We start from the raw sequence: 25,645 nt of genomic DNA on the forward strand, positions 1-25,645 counted from the left end.
CTCAAATTTTAGGAAAGACATTGATAAATTGGAGGTTATCCAAAGGAAGATGACTAAAATGTTCAAGAAACTCAAGGAAGGAACCAGAGATGTTTAGCCTCAGGAGATAGTGGATTCCCTTCACCAGAGGTCTTCAAACAAAGAATGGTTGGCTACGTTTTGTAGAGGAGATTCTTGCTCAGGTGCAATTTGGATTAGGTGGCTTTTGGGAGCCCTTCTAACTCTGAGATTCTGAGATTATTCAGTAAGTTACTACATATAGAACTTCTATAATAGTTTATCTTGACCCCATTTTGGTTTGCGTAGTCTTGAAAATGCATGGTCTTTTATATATTAAAATCACTTTACTGATATCAATGCAGTGACTGCTTTGGGTTTTTCCAGTAGTAGTGATGATTCGTATTGATTTTTCAGCACTCAATATAAACTGTATACCTCTTTCACCCAAGCCAAAATCTCTTTAGGAAGCCCTAATACAGGGGCAGCTAGGCGGCACAGTGAGTAGAGCACTGGCCCTGGAGTTAGGAGGACCTGAGTTCAAATCCGGCCTCAGACACTTGACACATTTACTAACTGTGACTTGGGCAAGTCACTTAACCGCAATTGCCCTGCTTTCCCCACTCCAAAAAAAAAAAAAGAACCATACAAAAGAAGTCTTAATACAGAGAGATTCTCACCATTTTACAGGTGAGGAAGAACCATGTTTGTTTTTTGTTTTGTTTTTTTCTGCTTAATGAGCACCTTTTCACAACTTTAGAGGTAATGTGATTTGCTTTTTTTTGTTTTGTTTTGGCTAGTACTGAGTTTACTAACTCCAGAAATGAGTGATGGAGTGTCATCTTCAAGAAAACAACTAAGACTAGTGTCCCTGGATGACCAAGTATGTGGGGTAGTATGAGATTTAAAAAGACTGGAAAGATAGAAAGGGACTAGGTTCTGAAGGACTTTTATAAGCCAAACAGAGGATTTTATATTTTATACTGGAGGTCATAAGGAGCTATTAGAATTGATTGCCTTGCTTTCCTGAAAATCAGGACTCACTTGCGTAGAAATGCGGAATATCTGGAAGAAGCAAAAGATATAGAATGTGTTATTTTTCACTTTGTCAGATGGATTTATAAATGAGAAAATACAGCCCCTTTTTCCTTGTAAAATTAGTTGCCAGCGAAAAACCTTTTTGAAAATCTGTGGCAGAGAGGTTGTGTTGATTTTAAGTTTAACCTAAAAGAGAAGCACATAAAGTTATTTACTCTTACTTTATTATTCATTGACTGTGCTTTTGGGCCTTTTTCACTTCTTTATTCATTTTCTTTTTTAAAAATGAGGATAGTCTTTACTGGCATTGAGATGATATAAAGACTAAGGTTTGTAAAGAGTCATACCTGCTATGTGCGAGGCACTATGCTAAACTCTGGGGTTACAAAGAAAGGAAAAGATAGTCTCTGTGAGCTTGCATTCTAATGAAGAGGCAACCTCACAGTACTATGTATAAGCAAGATATGTACAAGATAAATTAAAGATAACCAGCTATAGGAAGGCACTAGCCCTAAGGGAGATTGAGAAAAGCTTCTCTTAGAAGGCAGGACTTTAGCTAAGACTTGAAGGCAGGCAGGGAAGCCAGGAGGCAGAGATGAAGAACGAGAGAGTTCCAGGCATGGGGGACAGACATGGAAAATGATCAGAGTGACTGATGGAGTGTCATCTTCAAGAAAACAACTAAGACTAGTGTCCCTGGATCACCGAGTATGTGGGGTGGTATGAGATTTAAGAAGACTGGAAAGATAGAAAGGGACTAGGTTCTGAAGGACTTTTATAAGCCATCAGAGGATTTTCTATTTTATACTGGAGGCCATAAGGAACTATTGGAATTGATTGAATTGGGGGGAGAGGGCAGAAACATGGTCAGACTTGTACTTTACAAAGATCACTTTGGCAGTTGAATGATGGATGGACTGGAATGGAGAGACTTAGGCAGTAAGACCTACTGGTAGAGTGTTGCAGTAGTCCAGGTGTGAGATGATGAGGGCTTGCCCGGTGGTAGTAACAGTATCACAAAAGAGAAGGGGACAATAGAAAAGGTGTTACAAATGATTGGATTTGGCAACTGGTTGGGTATGGTGAGTGAAAGCTTTTACGAGAGCAGAATACTATTAATTTGGTAAATGTAGCTGGATGGATCAGAGAAGGCATATTTTAGGTTGAGATCCACAATATTGTCTTAGCTGTGACACTCCCAATAGTATTAAAGAATATGGCTTGGAAGAGACCTCAAAAACCATCCAGTCCAATTTGTTCCTGAACAGAAATCCCTTCTATAATATCCTAGAGAAGTGGTCATCTAGCCTTTGCTTGAAGGCCCACTATTTAAGGGAGAACTCACAATTTCTCAGGGCAGTCCATTCTACTTTCAGATAGCTCTCTGATGGATTAGGTTGCTTGGGGAGATAGTGGATTCTCCCTCCTGTAAAAATCTGAAACGTACTAAAGTGCCCTTTTGGCAACATTAAACTATGACTGGATGGGCTCATTGGGTTTGTTGTGCTTCAGAGTGAAGAGAGAAACTTATTTCTTAAAGCCACTAACAGTATATTCAATCCACTTTTCTAAGAAAATACATCCAAATAAAACCAGTATCCCCTTGCACTGAGTGAATAAGGACTTGCAGACTGCCTTTATATAAAGCTTATATAAATCTTTAGCCTAGACAGAGAAAAAAAATTTTAAGAAAAATCACAGGTTTTTTTGTTTGTTGGGGGATTTTTTTGAACAGTAACCAGTAGAATATAGGTGATAAAATACAAGTTTAAAGAAAATGTAAAATTGGATTTAGTGTGACATACTAAATGAATGAGGAAATGTAAAAAAAAAAAAAGTTGCGTGGGAGTTTGGTATTTCTGTTTCTTTGACCATTTAAACATCTGTGTTTGTATTCCTAAATCCCCTCATATAAAGGCCATTGGTGGGAAATTAAATCGGTTCCAGTGTCACCAGCTTTAGGGGAGGAAAAACATTTTTTGATTCTGAAGAAATCATTCCAACTTACAAAAAAAAGGCCACTTTCCTTTCCTTACATATTCATACTCACAGAAATCACAACTCAAGGAGATTTGGACTAAATAGTAATTAGTTGTGAATGGATGAATCAGAGCATTTGTTTCTAGTTTTTAGCCTTTACCCTCTGTCTCTTGGAAGCAAGAACAGGTATTCCACAGCCTAGTGTCTTTACCTGATTAGCCACAGGGTACTATCACCTTTTAGCAGGGTAATAAAACTAGATAGCATAAAATGAATAAGTAGTGTCTGTATGTGATGAGTCCAAATACACTGTGACTATAAAACTCAAGAAGGAAGTGTTATGTGTGTTTTTAAGAGTTATTTACATGCTTGTCTGATAAAGTTGGATGATAGCCATTCTAAATACTGCTATGTCTGTTGCTGTTGAGATTGTTCCTTTTGATTAGACATTGTTTCCTCTTAGCTATTGTGTGTACAGCTTTTGGGTCTCAAAAATATCTATATTTTGTTGCTGTATGCAAGGAACAGGAGTTTAAAAATTGGTATACATAACCAGCAGTGGAAGAATATATTAACTAGAGCTTCACTTAGCCTTGACCCTCTGGTAAGATCTGATGTTAAAGTGGGATAATAAATAAGAAAATCCAATTCATTTCATAGCTGCTTGTCACCAGCTGAACATGTGACCTTTGACAATATTTCATCTCTTTACTATAGCTTATCTATAGATCACTTATCCTTTTCATAAAGAATAATGGTGTTTTGTTTTTTAATTTTGAAAATCCAAGAAAAAAGTGATTAGGCAAATAAAAATTTCCCTTTGAATCTACTGAGGTGATACCATGGCAACTGAGCTACTTCTGAGAAATACAGTATCAAGAAAATATGGAGAAGGGATCTGGTAATTTTTTTTGAGGAAAGACTAAAGAAGCTAAATATTGATCATCCATCTACCTAGTTCAGAGACATGAAGTTTAAGCAGGAAAACTTGAGGCCATTAGGAAATAATTCTTGACCCTGACATGTTAAGTTGAATGCTACTGGAATGGAAGGTACAAATGACTTATTTGTTTTAGGACATCATCCCCCATACACATTCTAACATTTCCATTTTCCTTACCCTCTCCATTCAGCAAATATTAAGCTCCTCCAAAGTGTACTACATCACTGTGCAAGGCACTGAGGGAGACTGAAAAATAAGACACAACTTCTGCCCTTAAGGGGCTTATAGTTGAGTGCGGGGGGGGGGGGGGGGGGGGGGGGCGGTGATTGGGTGATTAAATGCATACCCAAAGAATTAGAATTGGGGGAAAATAGACTATTAGTACCTGACAGGTGCAAAGTGCTATGTTATGAAAGTAACTTTTCAAAAATTAATGTTCATAATAATAACATTTCTTTCCTTCACATCACATATTCCAGATGGATTTGATAAAGTTACTAGTTTAATAAACATTATTTTAAGACTTAGGGAAGTCCTTAAATATTTAGAACTAAGGATTAGTGATATTATTATTTAAACTATAGGCTGGTGACCAAATGTTTTATTTACCAAGAATTTACATAAATTTTGGCTTCACTTTAGTGTTTCAAGATCCTATCTTAAAGCATAAGTTTAAATACTGTTGCACGTTTACAGAATTGTAAGTTTTTCGAGGGAGGAACTCTCATGTTCATCATTATATTTCTCATAGCCTCTATCTAGTACAGTATGTTGTATGTAGTGCTTAATAGATATCTGTCAAATAGCAATAAATCCAGTTCAGACACTTATCAGGTGCAGATTGTGCTATATGCTATGCTGAGCATGGAGATAAAAAATTTAGATAAGATATGGTTTTCATAGACCTTAAAGTCTACATGCTCTAATTAACCTAATGCAAGTATAAAAACTGCTTTGTGCATTCTAAGTAAGGGAAGATAAAACTTTTGACTGAGAAGATCAGAGGTGCAAAAAAGTGGCATTTGAGTTAGTCTGTAAAAGATAAGTAGGAATTATGATGGAGAGTGAACAGGGATCAGGGAGCTACCCCTGGCATCAGGAACAAAATAAGCAAAGACAGGGGCAGCTAGGTGGCACAGTGAGTAGAGCACTGGCCCTGGAGTCAGGAGGACCTGAGTTCAAATGCGGTCTCAGACACTTGACACACTTACTGGCTGTGTGACCTTGGGCAAGTCACGTAACCCCAATTGCCCTGCCTTCCTCCCTCCAAAAAACAAACAAACAAAAAAAACCTACCAAAATAAGCAAAGACAGGGAAGTAGGAAAGTGCAAGAAGTATATTGGGAGATGGTGAAAAGTATGATTTTAGCCAGAGTCTAGATTATATGGAAGGGAATAGTATTGAATCATAGAAGTTGAGAGTTAGAAGGGACCTGAGCAGTTATCTAGTCCAGTCCATAAATGAAAGGAATCCCCATTCTTACATACCCAATATTTGATTATCTGTCCTCTACTTAAAGATGTGTAAGGAAAGGAAACCCACTACCTTGGAAGACTGAAGAACTATAATGGTACCAGATTGTGGAAGGTCTTGAATGCTAAAGTTGTATTAGATTGGGGGAGGGCGAAGAGAGAGATTAAAACTTTATGAGAACTCATTGAAGGGTTTGGAGCAGAGCATTGAAGTGACCAGATCTGTATAAAATAGGATCTTGTATTTAAAGCTTGAAAGGACCTTCGATGTCATCTAGTCCAGCCCTGTCTTTTACATATGAGGAAACCAAGGCCCATAAAGATTATCTAATTTGCCCAAAGTCATACAAGTTGTATGTGGTAGAGCTAGGCAAATCTTACTCCTCTGATTTTAACACTCTCCGAATCCAGCACCTACTATGTCCCAGGTAGTATACTAAGCACTGGGGTTGCAAAGAAAGGTCAGAGTCTTCCTGCTCTCAAGGACCGTACAGTCTAATGGGGGAGACAGCATTCACATAACTATGTACAGACAGGCTATATACAGAATAAGTCAGAAATCATCATCAGAACGGAGGCACTAGAATTAAGAGGGATTGGGAAAGGATATTCCCTTCCTTACTTCCTGTAGAGAGTGGGATTTTAGTTGGGTCTTGAAGGAAGAGAATCCAGGACACAAAGATGAGAAGGAAAAGCATTCCATGGTTAGGGGATAGCAGTGAAAATGCCCAAAATTGGAAGATGGGGGTGTTCTTGTTTAAGAAGGCAAGAAGGCCAGTGTCACTGGATTGAAGAGAACATGACAGGATATGAAGTGTAAGAAGACCAGAAAGGTAGAGAGGCCTTGGTATGACAAGGTGGTTGCTGAGTCAGGAAGAACTAGATTCATGTCCTGCCTCTGACACACACTGGCTCTGTGACTCTGGGCAAGTTATTTAACCTCAGTGTCCCAGGTACCTCTCTGAGATTATAAACTACAAAGCAAGAGCTAGTTTGTACTTGTAGAAGTTCCTCACTGGTTGCAGGAGTTCCTACACCAAAAAAGAGCCCTTGGTAACTGATTGAATCTAAGAAATGAGGGAAAAGGAATTGTCTAAGGGGTAAGCCAGTGTTTCAAATTGGGGAGACTGAGTGATTGACAAAGATACAAAGTAAAAAGGACCAACAGGTTTTGGGGAAATGGAATAAATTTAGTTTTGAACATTGTGAGTTTGGGGGCCTATTTGCAAAGGTGTTTTTGATTTACTGTAAAGAAAAAAACTTCATAACAAGGCTCTCCAAAAGTAGAATGACTTGCCTCTACAGATAGTGAGTCCCCTCCATGCTATAGGTCTTCAAACAAAGGCTAGATTGCCACTTGTCTAATGTGTTGTAGGTAGGTCTCCTGTTGAGGTACAGATAAGGACTACCTAGTCTCTGAGGCTTCTTCCAATTCTGATTCCATGAGATGCTGTTGAGACAGATGTCCTTTAAACATTTGGAGTTGTGGTTCTGGAAAGAGCTGGAGATGTAGCTGTGGGAAGCATCTGTATAGGTGGCACAGTGGACAAAGTGCCTGGAGTCAGGAAGACCTGAGTTCAAATCCAGCCTCAGATACTTATTAGCTGTGTGACCTTGGGCAAGTCACTTAACCCTGTTTGCCTCGGTTTCCTCATCTGTAAAAAATGAGCTGGAGAAGGAAATGGCAAATCACTCTAGTATCTTTACTAAGAAAATCCCAAATGGAGTTCATGAAGAGTCGAACACGACTGAAACAAATGAACAACAAAATGGTTGAAGCAATAGTGGTGAAGAAATGTGCCAAGAGAGTAGGGAGAAAAAAACCAAGGACAGAAGAGAATACATAAAAGTTAGAAAAGATTATAACAAAGCAGCAAAAGAAACATAAATAGAATATCCAAGAGAATGTGGTGTCAAGGGAGGAGTGAATATCAGTGTCAGCTGCTTGAGAGAGGTGCAGGAGTATAAGAATGACTGGACAAGGGGTAAACTACTAAATTTGGCACTTGCAGTCATTGGCAACTTCTGAGAGAGCAGTTTCATTTGAATATTGGGAATTGAAGCATAACTTAAGGGATTGAGGGGACAGTAAGTAGTGAGGAGGCATTGACTTCAGTTGTAAACAACTTTTTCAAGGAGAAGGAAGATACTGTACAGTAATGGGATGGAGTAGGTCAAGAGAAGGCTTTTTTAAAAAAAAGGATTTCAGACACCTGAATGTGTTTTTAGGTAGTTGGAAATCAGTCAATGAGACATTAATTCAGCATTTACTATGTACTAGGCACAGTGCTTAGCACTAGAGACACACAGAAAGGCAAAAATAATCCCTGCCCTAAAGGAGTTTATAAGCTAGTGAGGAAGAAATATATAAATTCATATGTGTATATACTGAAGGTAGGGAGCCTGTGATGACTTTGGTTTTAGTGACTAGGGGAAGCCTTTCTGTGAAAGTGGCATTTGAGTTGAGTCTTGAAAGAAGACAGGGATGTGGAGGGGCAGAGATGAAGAGAAAGATCATTACAGACATGGGAGGTAGCCAGTATAAAGGCATGAAGACCAGGAGTATGAAATAAATGTCTTTGGCAAGGAACAACCAAGTAAGTGAGTCTCCCTATATCATGTGTGGAGTATGGAAAGGGAGTAGGAAGAGGCCAGATTGTGAAGAGTGCCAGACAACTGCATATTTGATCTTAGAGGTCATAGGGAGCTAGTAGAGTTGGAGCTAGAACAGGGGGTGACATTGTCAGACCTACTTTTTAGGTCTCTCTACTTTGGCAACTGAGTGAAGGGTGGTCTGGAGTGGATAAAGATTTGAGACAGGGAGACCAATCAGATGGCCACAGTCCAGGTGAGAGATGAGGGCCTGAATTCAGATGCCACATAAGTGGAGAGAAGGAAACACACACAAGAGATTGTAAAGAGAGAGATAACAAGATTTGGCAACTGATTGGCTATGTGGAGTGAAAGTAGGAGCCAAGGAGCTTTCAAAACTGGCAGATTAGGAGGGTAGGTGGTAGGCCCACCTACCCACCAGGGAAGTTCAAAAGAGTAACTAGGCAGTTTACCAGACTGGTAGTCATGAAGACCTAAATTCAAATCCTGTCACAGACATTTTATAATTGTGTAGCCCCGAGCAAGTCACTTAACTTCTCATGTAATATTACTTGTCTCACAAGGTTGTTGTGAGAATCGAATGATACAACATGTAAAGCACTTTGCAAACCTTAAAATACTATATAAATGCTAGCTTCCATTCTTATCATTATTACCAAAAGAATATGAGGGGGAAAGACAGTGAGTTCTGTTTTGGAAATGTTGAGATGCCTGTGGGTTAGCTATAGTAGTTCATGGAGTTGGTGATGAGTGCCTGGAGTTTAGGGAAAAAGAGAGAAGGTAGGACTGGTATGTAGATCTAGGAAACATCAGTGTAAAGATGATTATCGAACCCACAGAATTTGATGAGATCAACAATAGAGATAGTATAGAGAAAAAAGAGAAGAGGGCCCAAAACAGTCTTGGAGAATATCCACAGTTAGGGGATGGAGGGAAGAGAGCAAGCATTTATTAAGCACCTACTATTTATCAGACATTGTGTTAAGCACTTTTTACAAATATTAACTCATTTGATCCTCATAACAGTCCTGGAAGGTAGGTACTTTTATTCCCATTTTTCAAATGTGGAAACAGGCAAACAGAAGTTAAATGACTTGCCTTGGGTCACACATCTAGTAAGCGTCTGAGGCCACATTTGAACCCAGATCTTCCTGACTCCAGACCTGGCACTCTTATCTGTGCACTATCTAGCTGTCCCAGGGCCTATTGGATGTGATTGCTGAGGTCTCAGTTTCTTCATTTGCAAAATGGGGATAGTAATAGTACCTACATCACCAAATTATTTAAGGATCAAATGAGATAATATGTAAAGCACTTTGCAAAAACTGTATAACCTTGGTTATTATTGTTGTTGTTACTATTATTAAAAGCTTAGGAATTTTTAATTGGGGATAAGAAGATGATCAAAGAAGTAGGGCTGCTGTTGTTATGGTAGGATGATAATAACTGACCTGGGAGAAGGCAGAACTGTTCAGATTTTATTTTGCTTATTTTCTCTGCCAAGGAGAATTATCTCTGGACTGGACAAGTAAGAACAAATATAACTAATGGGGAGTTTTGACCCAGTAATAAGTAAAGAACTAGTGAAGGACTATCTAGCTGCCCTTGATGACTCAGGTACTAAGCCGAGCTGAACTACATCCTTCGGTACTAAAATCCATGGCAGACATGATTACTGAACCACCATTTGTGATATCCGAAAGATGATGACAGATGGAAAAGGTATAGCAGATTAGGGAAAGGGCAAATGTGTGCCAGTTTTTCAGAAAGGAGAAGAGTGAAGCCTGCAAACAAAATCCTTTTTTATTGTTCAGTTGTTTTCAGTTCAACTCTTCATGTCCCCATTTGGGATTTTCTTGGCAGAGATACTGAAGTGGTTTGCCCCTTTGCTTCTCCAGCTCATTTTATAGATGAGGAAACTGAGGCAAACAGGGTTAAGTGATTGCCTAGGGTCACACAACTAGTAAGTGTCTGAGGTCAGATTTGAACTGAGTCTTCCTGATTCCAAGCCAGACACTCTATCCACTGCACCATCTAGCTGTCTCAAAACTCTGCCAAAGTATTAAAGGGATCATTAATGACCCTCTAGAAAAGGAAGTCATGATCACAAAGAACAAACACAGCTTCATTAAGAACAGACTAAACTTTTTTTCTTTTTTAGGCAGGGTTATCAAACTGGTAAATCAGGGGAATACCACAGATACAGTTTACTACAAAAACATTTTTGATGTCTCATGCTATTTCTGAAGAAAGGATGGAGAGATGTAGGCTAGATAAAAGTACAATAAAGTAGATTTAGACTTGGTTGAATGGCTAGGCCCAAACAATAACTATTAATACTTCGATTTTAGTTTGAAAAGAGGTTTCCAATAAAAGGCTCTAGGAATGTTCATTTGGTCTTATGTTTAACATATTTTATCAATGATTTGGATTAAAAAATAGATGTCATGTTTACCAAATTTTCAAATCATGCCAAGTAGATAAAGATAATACACTGGATGAGTAAATCTAAGTTCAAAAATTATCTTGACAGGTTAAAACATTGGAGCGAATCCAGTAAGATGAAATCTAGTAGGATTAAATGCAAATTTTTATACCTGGGTTCAAAAAATCAGCTTCACCAGTTCAAGATGGGGGACATATGGCTAGATAGCAGTTTGTCCAAAAAGATCTGGGTCCACTGGTCCCCAGCTACAAGCTTACTATGAGTTAACAGTATATTCTGGCAGCCAAGATAGCAGTCTGGAATCTGGGCACCCCGTTTTAGGACAGACGTTAATAAGCTATAAAGCTTTCACAGAAGGGCAACTAGGATAATGAAGAACCTCTACTTCATGTCATATGAGGAACAATTAAAAGAACTAAGGTGTTTAGTCTTGAGAAGAGATGACTTAGGCAACAGCTGATAGTTGTCTTCAAATATTGAAGAACTGTCACACAAGAGCGATTAGGCTTGTTCTAGTTGGCTCCAGAGTTCAGAATTAGGAGCAGTGCTTGGAAGTTCTAAAGAAGCAAATTTAAGCTTGATATTAGGAAAAAATTCCTAGCAGTTGGAGCTATTAAGAAATGGAATGGGCTACCTTTAGAAGCTGCAGGCTTTCGTTCACTGTAGATCTTTCAAGCAAAGCCTGGCTAAGAATTTGTCAGCTATATTATAAAGTGAATCTTTTTTCAGTACAGCTTAGGCTAGATATTATCCCAAAACCTTTCTAACTCTGAAATTCTTGGGTCATTTAGAAATTTTAAGTAAAAAGCTTTATGCATAAATAACAAGTTTTTTTTAGAGAAATATTACAATGGTAACAGGTGACTTGCCAACATAGACTTGATCTGTTATTACCTATTCTTTTTTTTTTTTAATCCTTCTATAGCGTACCAGCAACGTCCGTTCTACATTTTTCAAGGACTGTTTGTATGAAGTATTTGATGACTTGGAGTCAAAGATGGAAGATTCAGGAAAACAATTGCTTCAGTCAGTCCTCCACCTGATGGAGAATGGAGCCTTGGTATTAACCACAAACTTTGATAATCTCTTAGAACTATATGCTGCAGACCAAGGAAAACAACTTGAGTCCCTTGACCTTACTGATGAGAAAAAGGTAAAGAATAAAAAGTAGTAAAGTACTACTCTCTAGGGCAAAGGATTATTTCTTGATCATTGACAAATACCCCTATTTCTTTAATAATGTATCCAGCATTGGTACTTCTGCAGAGATGAAGAGATAGCATCTGGACACCTCATTCTACATTATTGAGTATTACAATAAATCTTTTTGAATTGTAGTGGGATTTTTTTCATTCATTATTTAAATACTAGGTGAGTATGACACTGAATCAGAATCAGCTCCAAAGATTTAACTCCAAAAAATATTTATTACATACCTATCTGTGTAGGGTACTGTGGCAGGACCTCGGGGTACAAAGAAATATATGAAAATTGCCTCATTTTGTCTCAAGACAGATTTTTTAATATTTATACTAAATTAACCCTCCACAGAGATGCATGCCTCATTGTGACCAACATGAAACCCTGGCTTTTCAAAGGCTATGTCAGTGGAGCACAAGCTCTGATACGAAAGTAAAAGACTTTGTGTTTTGGTCCAACCAGGCCCCATGTGTTGGGCTTCAACCTAGCCAAGTCTTGAAGTGGAGCAACCATCACTAAGGGTGTTGAATTTTTCTATCACAGTAACTCACAAAGATAATCCACTGAATGGTTGCCTACCCCGTCAGGAGGGAATGTTCATACTGACAAGAAATATTAAAGAAATTGAATAACAGTAGGTTAGATAGAAATGTGTAAATATGTAAATTTGTATAAATATGCATAAGTGGAAAGATAGAACTAAAAGAGTCACATCTTAGAATCTTAAGAGTTGGAAGGGGCCTTGAGGTCCAAGTAGTCTCAACACATCCTTGGACAGGAATGCTTTCTATAATATATCCAACAAGTAGTTGACTTATCACATGACTCACATATCACATAGTAGAATTCATAAGACATCATATGGTAGAATTCATGATAATATTCTGGGTAATACACAAAAAACTTTCTAAATGTAGTCTTCTACCTTCTGGCAGGAGTACACTTAAATTAGCTACTAGAATTTAACAACCAAGAGAGGGTGTGGAACCATGGTTCTTTTGAAGTTTTGAAAATAAGACTGTACCTTGAACATTTCTGTGAATTCAGAAAACTGATTGGATGAGGTCCTAAAACCCCATTTATCCCACTGTATGATTCTGTGACTTTACATCCTCATTTTGCTCTTCTAAGGAACCTCAGTCACTCAGTAAGCATTTTTAAATGCTTATTATGTGCCCTAGATTTTCCTGAGTGATGGGGATACAAATCCAATTTAGCAATTATGCTAATATGTCCAAATTAGGGAATTACAAAGTCTCTTCCATGACCTTGCTCCATCAGTCATTCTCTTTTTCTCTTATCTTGATACTCTCAGTGTACCTTCAAATATAAGTAAACAATAAAACAAACCCCAAAAACCACCCTTCCCTTGACGCAGCTACATGTACCTTAGGGTATAATTTTTTATCTCCTTCCCTTCACTGCTAAACTTAAAGAAAAGAATAACTTAGCTTTCTCTTTCTGTTTCCTCACCACCCACTTTTCAGTTCCAGCGGTTTAATTTTTATACCCATCATTCTTCTGGCTCTACCTTCCCTAAGGAGTCCAGTGATGTCTTGTCAAATCCAATGGCCTTTTCTAAGTCCTCACCCTTCTTTTACCTTCTGTAACATTACATACTTTTGACCAACCCTTCTTCATTATGCTCTTTCTTCCCTTGGATTCCATGATACTGTCTTCTTATCACACCATCTTCATCTCCTTCACTCGTTTTTCACCACACTACCTGCCAAATGTAAGCAGCTCCCTAGGGCTCAGCCCTCTTCTCTTTCTACACTTCTTCCTTTATCTGTTTCATGTAATTAAAAAAAAATTTCCATGCGCATTGCAGCACACAAAAAATGATTCCATATGAGTCTTGAATCTCCATTTCATACCACTTCCTTAAAAAAAGTATATAATTCTACATGTTATTTTCAAAACTACCCTGCTTGTCTCTGCTTTTTTCTGAACTCTTTTTCTCTTCTCTGCATTTGAAAAAAAAAATGTTACAGTGGCCCTCTTTTGGGGGACATCACTATTGTTTACCTCCCTTCCCCCCCAAACAGACTATTGATATAATCACTGTGGGGCTTTTATGGCAGCTAAAAACAAAACAGACAGATTGACAGTAGCTTCAGCTGATTATATGCTATAGCTATAGATGTAACATCATTCTTATAGTTTACCAGCTTAGTAAATAAGTTTAAAAAAAAGAAAAAGTCACTTTGGAGAGATGGTGGTACCAAGAGATCCTCAAATGCAGGACAAATTGATGCTTAAAAAAGATTTTCTATTTTATGTGATACCTCTGAATATTATGGTATAATACAAGTGTCTACTTGTATGTTCAAGGCACTGATTGCAAAGACAAAAATAAAATGGTTCCAGAGTATACATAAATTTAATAATAATTGAGGAGAAAAAGGAGGGAGAACTATAAAAATGGAGGAGGCAATGGTGAGGATTAGGGAAGACTTCATGGGGGAAATCATATCTTTGATGACCTTTGAAGAAAGATAAAGATTCTGAAGAGGCAGACATAAGGAGAAAGTTCATGGGGTTGGGGTTGGAGTTGGGGAGGCAGGGTCTGGCAGAAAAGAACCCTGGAGCCATAGAACCAAAGACTTAGAGAGGGAAGGGATTTAGGAAATTATCTAGTCCAACTCCTTTATTTTACAGATGAAGAAACTTAGGCCCAAAGGTTGAGTGACTTACCCCAAATCACTATACAGTAAATGTCAGGACTGGAACTTGGATCAAGGTTTTGTGACTCCAAATATAATTTTTTTTCTAGTATTCTACACTATCACTGACCCTTAATATTGTCTTAATGCAATTTTTTTTTCTGCCTCAATTATGAAGCCTATCTACAGTAGCCTTTATAAAAAATCATGCAATCTCCATCTAAGTATCTCCACTTAAAAGGAACTCACTATCCCACTACTTTAATACCAGTCCTCCAATTCCATTTTTGGATGACTTTAATTGTTCGAAAGTTTTTTCTTATATTGAGCTGAAATTAACTTCCTATAAACTCCATATATTGATCCTTAGGTCTGCCCTCTTGACCCAGGTATGTGTAACAAGTCTAATCCTTTTTCCACATGACAGTCTCTCAAATATTTGAAGAGTCATCTTGTCTCCTTTAACCGTCTCTTGTCCAGGTTAAACATGCACAGTTCTTTCAACTGATATATGATGTTTTGTGTACCCACCCACTTCCCCCCCCGCAAACCCCCGCCACCCTGGTAACCCTCTTCTAGACGTGTTCTATCTTTCTATGTCCCTGCTAAGATGTGGCACCCAGAATTGGAGCCACTATGCCTCTTATGGTCCAATCAGGACAGACCGGGGAACTGTAATCACTACCTTCATCCTGACCCACATCATAAGAGCAAGGTAGCTCTTTTCTCTATTACATTATGGTGCTAATTCATTTTGAGTTTTGGGTTGGCCAGAATCACTAGGTCTGTTTCACATTAACTGCTTTCTGTACACATTTCCTTTATCTTGTACTTATACAATTTATTTTTTTAACTTAAGTAGGCATTTTAGATATAAATGGTTCCTGTGTTTGAGATCTGCAATATTCCTGAGAACAGTACTATAAAAGTTCAGAGTTGGATTTTTTAAATTGGTGTAGAAAAGTACTTATTTGGAGTTACCTTCAAAAACTTACTTGTACTTAGGGCTAGACTTAAAATAATAATTTTTTTTTTTAGATCTGTAAGGTGACCTTCAAGATTATCTAGTCCAGAGATGTCAAACATGCAAGCCACATGTAGCCCACAACACTCCAGAGTACAGCCCAAACGAGATGAAAATGTAGTTCCTATCTGATTCCAATGTGTTCATTTATATATGTGTGTGTATGTATGTGTATGTATATGTATACATACATATACATATATATGCACATATATGCATGTGTGGTTTTCTGCATCAGTATGTGGCCCACAGGGATCCATACGTATCCTTATAAATCCCCATTTCTGTTTCGTTTTGACACCATCATTCTTATCCAACCTTATCATTTTATAGATTGGTAAGCTGAGACTCAAGGGGGTAAAGTGACTTGACCAGTCATACACCTAGTAAGTGGCAAAACCAAGATTTAAACCTAGGTCTCTTGTCTCCACATTCATTATTATTCCTAATATACCAGATTTGTTGATATTTAGCCAGACAGGGAGATGTAAAATAGAAACTTTTGTCCTACATTACTGCCTTTAGAGGTCAAGAAACTGGAAAGATGCAAATATCTGGAAGCCAAGCCTTACAAAACAACCTCTTGCCCAGTTATGGCCTCTGAACAAATGCTGGCCTTTACTATCCCTACTGAGCTGTATTTGTGTTGTATAGGTCATGGAATGGGCTCAGGAGAAGAGAAAGCTGAGTGTATTACACATCCATGGAGTCTATACCAATCCTAGTGGAATTGTACTTCATCCAGCTGGCTATCAGAATGTACTGCGTAATACTGAAGTCATGGTGAGTGCTTGGGGTCCTGCTTGGCATGTTGAGAACTGTTTTCTGAGAAACTTCTCTGAACATGAGTCACAGGTTTTAGAAAAGGGAGTGTTATTTCCTCTGGCAGTAGGAAAATGTTGGAAGGTCAAGCATTCCTCTTCTCTTCTTCACAGCTGGTGGTGTCAGCATTGTCCTGGGAAACTTAAAGCTTCTCTTGGGATACCAAATTAGAGGGGTTTTCTCAGCTTCATTTTGGAGACATTTAAGACCCAAGTAGAATATTTTGTACTTGGTTGCCATCTGTTGGTTGTATAAATAATACCATTTATCTATACAAAATGCATTATTAAATATTATCTTCAGTAGAAACATGTGCTTTGAGGAATTTTTTGGTTAATAATGATGGGTTTGTATGGAGTCATCCTCACTTATTTACCTGGGCCACCTTTTAGAGAGTATTAGAAGACTGCTTCCCCCAACATTTCAGAAATAACTTACTAGAACTAGGCAGTGCAGTCTCTAGATATAGAATAGAGTTTTCCCTATACCTGAAACTAACCTTTTCTGGGATGTGGCTTATAGCCTTGACCCCATTAGCCATTTTCTGAACTCACGATCAGCTCTATTCTCTAAATAAAGCAAGTCATTGACAATAGATATAAAAGAAATAATACTGTATCTCCTCCAACCCAGAGACTGGAATTAATTGACTTGTCCCAGGATCAGAAAGACAGAATTATAATACCTTTTTTATGGTGCTTTCTTAAAATCAAATTTCCCAAAAGGTAGAAAATATTTGTATACTTTTCCTTGACACAGTCTTTAATTCTGTTATGTTCCATCATAATTTGTGGGGAATGATACCTTAGAGTCACTCCCCCTTTTCTGTATTTCATTTCCTCTTTGTATATATGACTGAGGTATGTTCAGTAACTCATATGGATGTGGGAGAGAGAGTAGATTTTCTTTTAGCCAGTTAGGAGCAAGTAAGCCTAGTAGCAGTATCATTTGTAATTCTTTAACTATTAGATCAGAATTCAGAAGTATGAATGGGGAGTTTCTTAGTCAAAAAAGATAAAAGTGATCAAGAAAATTTAAAGTAGAATGCAACTTTTTAAAAGATAAACTATCTAACAAGTTCATCATTTCTTATGTATTATCTTTTTTTGTATATATAAATGTGTTTAATAAATTCATAAGAAAAAAATTTATTTAAGAAAAAAGAGTACAAGACTGTGTGACAGGTATACTTACTTGAAGTTTCCCCCTTGAATTCTACAAATATTCTGTAAGCAGATGGATATGGATGCTGTTATCCAAACTATTAGTATTCAAACTTACCTTCTCTAGGACCAATAGAAAAGATCTAGTCAGGGCAGAGCCAAGATAGCAGCTAGAAAGCAGGGACTTCCGTGAGCTCCCCACCAGGTCCCTCCAAAAACCTATAAAAAATGGCTCTGAACAAATTCTAGAGCGGCAGAACCCACGAAATAACAGAGGGAAGCAGGGCTCCAGCCCAGGAAAGCCTGGATGGTTGCGGGGAAGGGTCTATCACCCAGAGCTGGGAGCAGAGCCCAGCGTGGGCTGCACCAGAACCAACCACACCGGGAGCCAGGCGGAACAGGCCCTAGCACCCTGAATCAGAGAGCTGTGGCAGTTACCAGACTTCTCAACCCATAAACACCACAGACAACAAAGAAGGTTAGTGGGAAAAGCTGCGGGGGCAGAGTGAAAGAAGTTCAAGGTTCAGCCACCACCCTGGGGGCAGCAGAGGTGGTGCAGCTCTGGGAACAGAACTACAGCTGCATTTGCTTCTGGCTCCAAGCCCACCTGGTGGGAAGAATTAAGTGGAGGATCAGAGGGGGAGCCTGCTTAAGATCTTGAGTCGAGGTCTGGGTTGGCGGTTCTTGGGGGAGGAGGGGCGCTGGTGTGGCAGAGCTTGCTGTGTAGCAATAGCTCTGAAAACAACAGTGCAGCCCCTCAAGCTTGGGACAAAGTACTCTCTACTCTACAAGCAGTCATACCCCCACGAAAAACTCAAGGGTCAAGTAGTTGGCTGGGAACATGGCCAGGCAGTGAAAATGGACTCAGATTCAGACTCAGACTTTGGAATCTTTTTTGGTGACAAAGAAGACCAAAACATACAGCCACAAGAAGTCAACAGAGTCAAAGAGCCTACATCAAAAAGCTCCAAGAAAAACATGAACTGATCTCAGGCCATGGAAGAGCTCAAAAAGGATTTGGAAAAGCAGGTTAGAGAAGTAGAGGAAAAATTGGGAAGAGAAATGAGAACAATGCGAGAAAACCATGAAAAGCAAGTCAATGACTTGCTGAAGGAGACCCCAAAAAATACTGAAGAAAATAATACCTTAAAAAATAGACTAACTCAAATGGCAAAAGAGCTTCAAAAAACCAATGAGGAGAAGAATGCCTTGAAAGGCAGAATTAGCCAAGTGGAAAAGGAGGTCCAAAAGACCACTGAGGAAAATACTACCTTAAAAATAGGATTGGAGCAAGTGGAAGCTTTATGAGAAATCAAGATATTATAAAACAGAACCAAAGGAATGAAAAAATGGAAGACAATGTGAAATATCTCATTGGAAAAACCACTGACCTGGAAAATAGATCCAGGAGAGATAATTTAAAAATTATTGGACCACCTGAAAGCCATGATCAAAAAAAAGAACCTAAATATCATCTTTCAAAAAATTAGCAAGGAGAATTGCCCTGATATTCTAGAGCCAGAGGGTAAAATAGAAATTGAAAGAATCTACAGATCGCCTCCTCAAAAAGATCCCAGAAAGAAAACTCCTAGGAATATTGTTGCCAAATTCCCGAGCTCCCAGATCAAGGAGAAAATATTGCAAGCAGCCAGAAAGAAACAATTTGAGTATTGTGGAAACACAATCAGGATAACACAAGATCTAGCAGCTTCTACATTAAGGGATCAAAGGGCTTGGAATATGATATTCCGGAGGTCAATGGAGCTAGGATTAAAACCAAGAATCACCTACCCAGCAAAACTGAGTATCGTGCTCCTGGGCAAAATATAGACTTTCAATAAAATAGAGGACTTTCAAGCTTTCTCAGTGAAAAGACCAGAGCTGAATAGAAAATTTGACTTTCAAACACAAGAATCAAGGGAAGCATGAAAAAGTAAACAAGAAAGAGAAATCATAAGGGACTTACTAAAGTTGAACTGTTTTGTTTACATTCCTATGTGGAAAGACAATGTGTATAATTCATGAGACCTCAGTATTAGGGTAGCTGAAGGGAATATACATAGGGGTGGGTGGGTGTGTGTGTGTGTGTGTGTGTGTGTAGACAGAGGGCACAGGGTGAGTTGAATATGAAGGGATGACATGATATCTAAAAAAAAAAACAAAATTAAGGGATGAGAGAGGAATATATTGAAAGAGGGAGAAAGGGAGAGATAGAATGGGGTAAATTATCTCCATAAAAGTGGCAAGAAAAAGCAGTTCTGTTGGGAGGGAAGAGGGGGCAGGTGAGGGGTAATGCTCTCAGCAGATTTGACCTGAGGAGGGAATAACACACACTCAATTGGATATCTTACCCCACAGGAAAGAAGGAGGAAGGAGATAAAAAAGGGGGGACAATGGAAGGGAGGGCAGATAGGGGGAAGAAGTAATCAAAAGCAAACACTTTTGAAAAGGGACAGGGTCAAGGGAGAAAATTGGATAAAGGGGACTAGGATAGGAAGGAGCAAAATATAGTTAGTCTTTCACAACATGAGTATTGTGGAAGGGTTTTACATAATGATACACATGTGGCCTATGTTGAATTGCTTGCCTTCTTAGCTAGGGTGGGTGGGGAGGGAGAGGGGAGAGAATATGGAACTCAAGGTTTTAAAAGCAGATGTTCAAAAAAAAAAAAGATTTTGCATGCAACTAGGAAATAAGATACACAGGCAATGGGGCATAAAAATCTATCTTGCCCTACAAGAAAGTAAGGGAAAAGGGGATGGGGGGAAGTGGGGTGACAGAAGGGAGGGTTGACTGGGGAACAGGGCAGTCAGAATATATGCCATCTTGGAGTGCGGGGAGGGTAGAAATGGAGAGAAAATTTGTAATTCAAACTCTTGTGAAAATTAATGCTGAAAAGTAAATATTAAACAAATAATGATTTAAAAAAAAAAAAGAAAAGATCTAGTCAGTCAATCAACAAGCATTTATTAAGCTCCTGTTCTTTGCCAGGCATTGTACTAGGCACTTATGATACAAAGATACAAACAAAGCCGTCGCCTGTCCCCAGAGAGCATATATTCTCTCAAGGGAGACAATCTGTACCCATATAAATTTATACAAAATACATATGAGTTAATTCTAAGGTAGAGACACTAGTGGTTGGGAGGATCAAGAAAGGCCTTATATAGGAAGTTGTATTTGAGTCGGGCTTTGAAGTAAACCAGGGATTCTCAGAGATGAGGGTTAGGAGGGAGTATATTCCAGGCACAGGGAAGTGAGAGATGAAGTGTTATCTGTAAGGAATAGCAAAAAGGCCATTTTTGGTTGGATCAAAAAGTACATGAAAGGGAGTGATGTATGTGGTCACCACCTGCTGGGAATATTTGGTACTTGGTACTATGGCCATTGCTTTCTATTCCAAATTAACTAAGTGTATGAACACTCCAGAGGCTCCAGATAATGAGAATGGATTATTGCATGTTTTCTCTGCCTGATCAGTATTTGTCAAACACCACTTGGAATTAAGTAGTACTTTCTTTTTATCCCTGTAACCCCAAAATTTTAGAATCTCAAAATGGGAAAGAGGCTTTCCAATCCATCCTTGCCTGGAAGAAGGAGGTCCCTTCCAACATCCTTAGTAAATGGTCATCCAGGCTGCCTGAAGACCTCTAGAAAGGAGAAACCCTCTGCTTCCTCAGCCTTAGGAAATTATTCCTGATGGCAAGCTTACATTTGCCTCTTTACAACTTTCACACACGTTGTTCCTTTAGTTCTGCCTGGAGTCTAATCCTTCCTCTATATAATAGCCCTTCAGATATTTGAAAACAGCTTATTATATCTCCCCATGACTTCTCTTCTCTAGACTAAATATCCCCAGTCCCCTCAGCTGATCTTCATATTGCATCGTCTTGATTTCCTTATCATCCTGGTTTCCCTTCTCTGGACACTTTTCCAGTTCATCAATGTTCTTCTTAAAATATAACACTCAAAACTGAACACAAGACATGAGATGTAATCTAACTAAGGCAGAAGAAAACAGGGCTTATAACTCTCTAGGCCAGGATACCATACCATTCATGTAGCTCAGGTCACAGTAGCTTTTTGAGTTGCCACATCACATTGTTGATTTCATTGAACTTGTGAGCCACTGATACTCCTCAGATCTTTTTTTTTTTAAATATACTAACTGCTGCCTATAACTTCCCCATCTTATATTTAAAGATTTGGTTTAGTTTAACCCAAATGCAAGCCTTTACCTTTGTCATTATATATTGGCAATCAAAATGGGCTCTTAGCACTTAATTCAACCAAGTGCACTTGAAGAGTTTGGCCTTTGTTTCCCTTGATTAATTCAGTGTCTTTGATTGAGTCTTACTAGGTGCTAAGCCTATGTGAGTGTGAATTGGTAACTAAGGTGGAGCCAATGAAGGGAGGTGCTAACTCCAGAGCCAATAGTAAGAGCCTAAGTTCTGGTCACTCAGATAATGTTTGATGACGTCTGAAGCTGTATAAAAAGAGAGAAGAGAGTTATTTGCTTAAGGCTCTCACTCCTGGAGGCGTGGGACTCTGGGCAGCCGCTCTAAGGGCCTTCTGGTTGAACTCAGATGTTGATGGTTTTCTTGGTAACTATGAATTATATTTGGTCTGTTTGTAATTTGATTGTATTTGCTTTGAAGTTCAGGGTGCTGGCTTTTCCCCCTGAACTAAGCGAATGATATTTGTATGCTGGGTTAAAGTAAGATTGTTAACCCCTTAACGTTGCTTTGCTTAGTAAAGCAGATCAAAAGAATCTGAGCTTGCAGCATTCTGTGAGGTGGTTGTTGTTGGTTTTACACCCCCACAGCAGCTGCTAGCCGGATTGTTGAAACACATTATTAAGTTTAATTTTACTAGATTTGGCCAAGCATGTCCATATATTCTTTGGATCTTGTCTCTGTCATCTCTCCCATCTTTGTGTCATTTGCAAATTTGACAAAACATGCCATTTATGCCTTTGCTGAAGTTACTGATAAGAATGTTAAATAGAACAACCTAAGCACAGCTCCCTAGAGCACTCCACTCGAGACTTTATTCATTGACTTTGAACCTATTAATGACTATTTTCGTAACCAGCCAGGGAGTTCTGAGTCTGATGAACTGTACAGTTGTCCAGCCCAAATCTCTCCATCTTGTCCATGAAAAAGGCATGAGAAACCTTGTCAATGCTTTGCTAAAATCTAGCTAAAGTATACAATATCCTCTTGATCTACCAATCTAACATTATTTTAAAAAGGAAATGAGGTTAGACTGACATAGCTTGTTCTTGAAAAACTCATACTGGTTCTTTGTGAGCACTGCTTCTTTTGTTACCATCCCTTTATTTACTATCTCTTAATTATGTTTTATAATTCTGCTAGAAACTTTGTCAAATCCATTGACTTGTAGTTTGCACACTCTGTTCTCTTCCCTCTTTTGGAAATGGGGACATTTGCCCTCTGCAGTGCCCCTGCTGTACCTCACCTGGTCTCTGCCATCTATCAGAGATCACTCACAAAGGCTGCATAGCCTAATGTTTGCTACACATGGAGTCAGATGTTTTCCAGCTGTGTGACTGTAGGTAAGTCATTGAATCCCTCAACCAGTATCAAATGAGATAACATCTGTGAAGCACTTTGCATATCTCAAGGTACAGTATAGTTATTTTAAAAACTCACTGATATTCGCGTAGTGGTAACATCTGCCTGTTCTTTTAGTACCCTGAGATGCAGTTCATTTGGTCTAGAGACTTGAACTCATCAAGAATAAGTAATGCTCTCTTGCTATCCCCCAACTCAATTTCAATACTAGCTCCCTGCTGACCATTTTTATTCTGTCCTTTCCTGACCAAAGATCATTCATTCTCCTTGGCAGAGAAAACAGATTCAAAATAAGAGTTCAGTAGCTGCCCCTTTTTTATGGTTCAGTATCATCCAATGTACTCAAATTATGTCCTCCCACATAGCTTTCAAAAACAAAAAAAAATTCTTGTTTATTGTTCTTATTCCTTACTAGTATCAGCTCCTCCTGCACTTTAGCATTCCTGAAACTGTCCTGTCAGGACCATGCCGTACTTTTCCATTTGTCCTCCATTAACTGCCTTTGATTTCATCTTTTATATGTATCTTTTAAAAATATAAAATGGTTAATAAGTCCCTAGGACATCTACATTAGTCTCTTTACACAACTTCCTCTTTCTTTCTCATTAAATTCGTTTCTTTTTGTCTTCAAAATTTCTTTTCTGAGCCGACTTCCCCCATAGAATTTTAGTCCATGAACCTATCTTGTCTCTGAAACCTTGGAATCTGTTCTCCTGAAATCCAGGGTACATGTCAGACTATGTCCACTTTACTTCTCTTCTGTCACAAAACCTGGGCAAGCAGTCACTTCCTACCAAGGTTCCCCTCTGTCATATTCATACCAACAACCAGATTAGCCCTTTATTGTAGGTAAGGTCCATATACAAAATAGAATTTACTCCTTCTGAATCATGTATTTAAAGCCTGAAATTTTTAAGGCAAATCAAGAGATTATTAGCTGTTTTGAGCAGAAAAAGGGCTTCAGCAGGCATCTAAATAAATGAAGTGCTTCTTCACTACTCTAGCATGATTTCATAATAGTGATCTCTTTCCTAAACTTCTTATCTATGTCCTCTTTACATCCAGGTAGTTTATTGTATGGTCTGATCCCACTGATCTTCACCTAAATGCTCTCGACCATGTTCCCTTCCTTATGATTCCTGAATTTTCCTCACATGAGAAAATTTTCCAAATTTACAGTGCTACTCAGTTCCACTCCCTTTTACCTATTCTGTTCATTTTGAATCAGATATACCCTTCCAAAGCTACAATTTAGACCTGATTGTTATTCTACCAAATCTAGGGCTTATTAGGTCAAATTTTTTCATCTTGGATTAGCTCTTTACCCCTATTTTATGTATTTCTATATAGTACTTCTCTCACCAGAAGTTATATTACTGGCTCCTTTCTTAGAAATTTTTCTTCTGTAAATTTTTGGTTATATTTACTGCTGTTTATCTTCTTACATTATAGTTACTTTCTATGGTCCAGCTTGCTGTATATAAGTAACCCCTTTTCTTCTTCTCTTTTCCATTTCAGTTTATAGCCATTTTGATTAGATTTGCTAGAATCATGGCAAATACATTCTTACCAGCACTTGTTAGGTGTATTCTGACCCTAGCCAGGAGTACAGCATTTGAGAAATCCTTATCCTATTTTCAGACATTATCTTCTTAACCAGTTGTTCAGTTCCCAAAACAACTAGCTTCTTATCTTTTTTTATGCATTTATTACCTGAAGACTTCTGTGTACACAGCCTTAGAATATAAAATAAAAGATCTATGCAATGACACATGCTAGACAAACCCTGGTAAGAGAGTCTATGGGGAAGGTCAGTTAAAGAGAAAACCTTATACTAGCAAAACAAAAACAAAAAAACAAAAAACTTTGCTCTGAATAACCAGGAGGTAAAGATCTTTCACGGAAAACCAATCCTCTTAGCTTTGTGAGGTTTTATGCCTGGTCTTATTTAATAAACTATGTAAGTTTTCTGATCAGTCTGAACACATGCGTCACAGATTGTTTTTAGCATGAGATGTGTTTTCCCAGCTGTCATCAGACACTCACTGATATCTGTCTTCCTTCTAGAGAGAGATTCAGAAACTCTATGAAACCAAATCATTCCTTTTCTTGGGTTGTGGCTGGACTGTAGATGACACCACCTTCCAGGCCCTGTTCCTGGAGGCTGTCAAGCACAAATCTGACCTAGAACATTTCATGCTGGTTCGGAGGGGAGATGTAGATGAATTCAAGAAGCTCCGGGAAAACATGCTGGACAAAGGGATCAAAGTGATATCCTATGGAAATGAATATGCTGATCTTCCTGAATATTTCAAACGTCTGACCTATGAGATCTCAACCCGGGGCAGAACAGGTAAGAAGCATTTGAGATTGAAGACACAGACAATGTAACTGGATAGGATCCCACAGCTTTTAAATCAGGATTATTGCAGAGATTGTGTGGTAGCCTAGCCCAGCTTCCAGGTTAGATTGGAGCTGCCCTCAAAATGAGATTAAAATTCCATTTAGGATACATTATTATTTTAGAAGAATCAATAATTGCTGATATGTGTGATTTTTGTTGTCATGGGACATTTTTAATCCAAGGTGTAGATAATAGAAAATAATAGGAACTTTGGAATACTTTGATATTGAGTTAGGGAAAAAGTATTGCATAGAGATCCAACTCATTTGAAAGGTTTGA

At 38.4% G+C, this 25,645-nt stretch overlaps 1 protein-coding gene across 3 annotated transcripts in view; it reads left to right on the forward strand.

Moving 5' to 3' along the window:
- The window catches only part of FAM118B (family with sequence similarity 118 member B), a 60,377-nt gene that overhangs the window by 21,906 nt on the left and 12,826 nt on the right, over window positions 1-25,645 (forward strand). For all 3 annotated transcript variants that reach the window (XM_036742480.1, XM_036742482.1, XM_036742481.1), the window contains 3 exons: window positions 11,416-11,643; window positions 16,035-16,163; window positions 25,030-25,315. In XM_036742480.1, coding sequence (XP_036598375.1) covers window positions 11,416-11,643; window positions 16,035-16,163; window positions 25,030-25,315 — 643 coding nt within the window. The remainder of the gene's footprint in view (window positions 1-11,415; window positions 11,644-16,034; window positions 16,164-25,029; window positions 25,316-25,645) is intronic.

This window comes from Trichosurus vulpecula, chromosome 2, assembly GCF_011100635.1.
Source record: "Trichosurus vulpecula isolate mTriVul1 chromosome 2, mTriVul1.pri, whole genome shotgun sequence".
NCBI lineage: Eukaryota > Metazoa > Chordata > Mammalia > Diprotodontia > Phalangeridae > Trichosurus > Trichosurus vulpecula.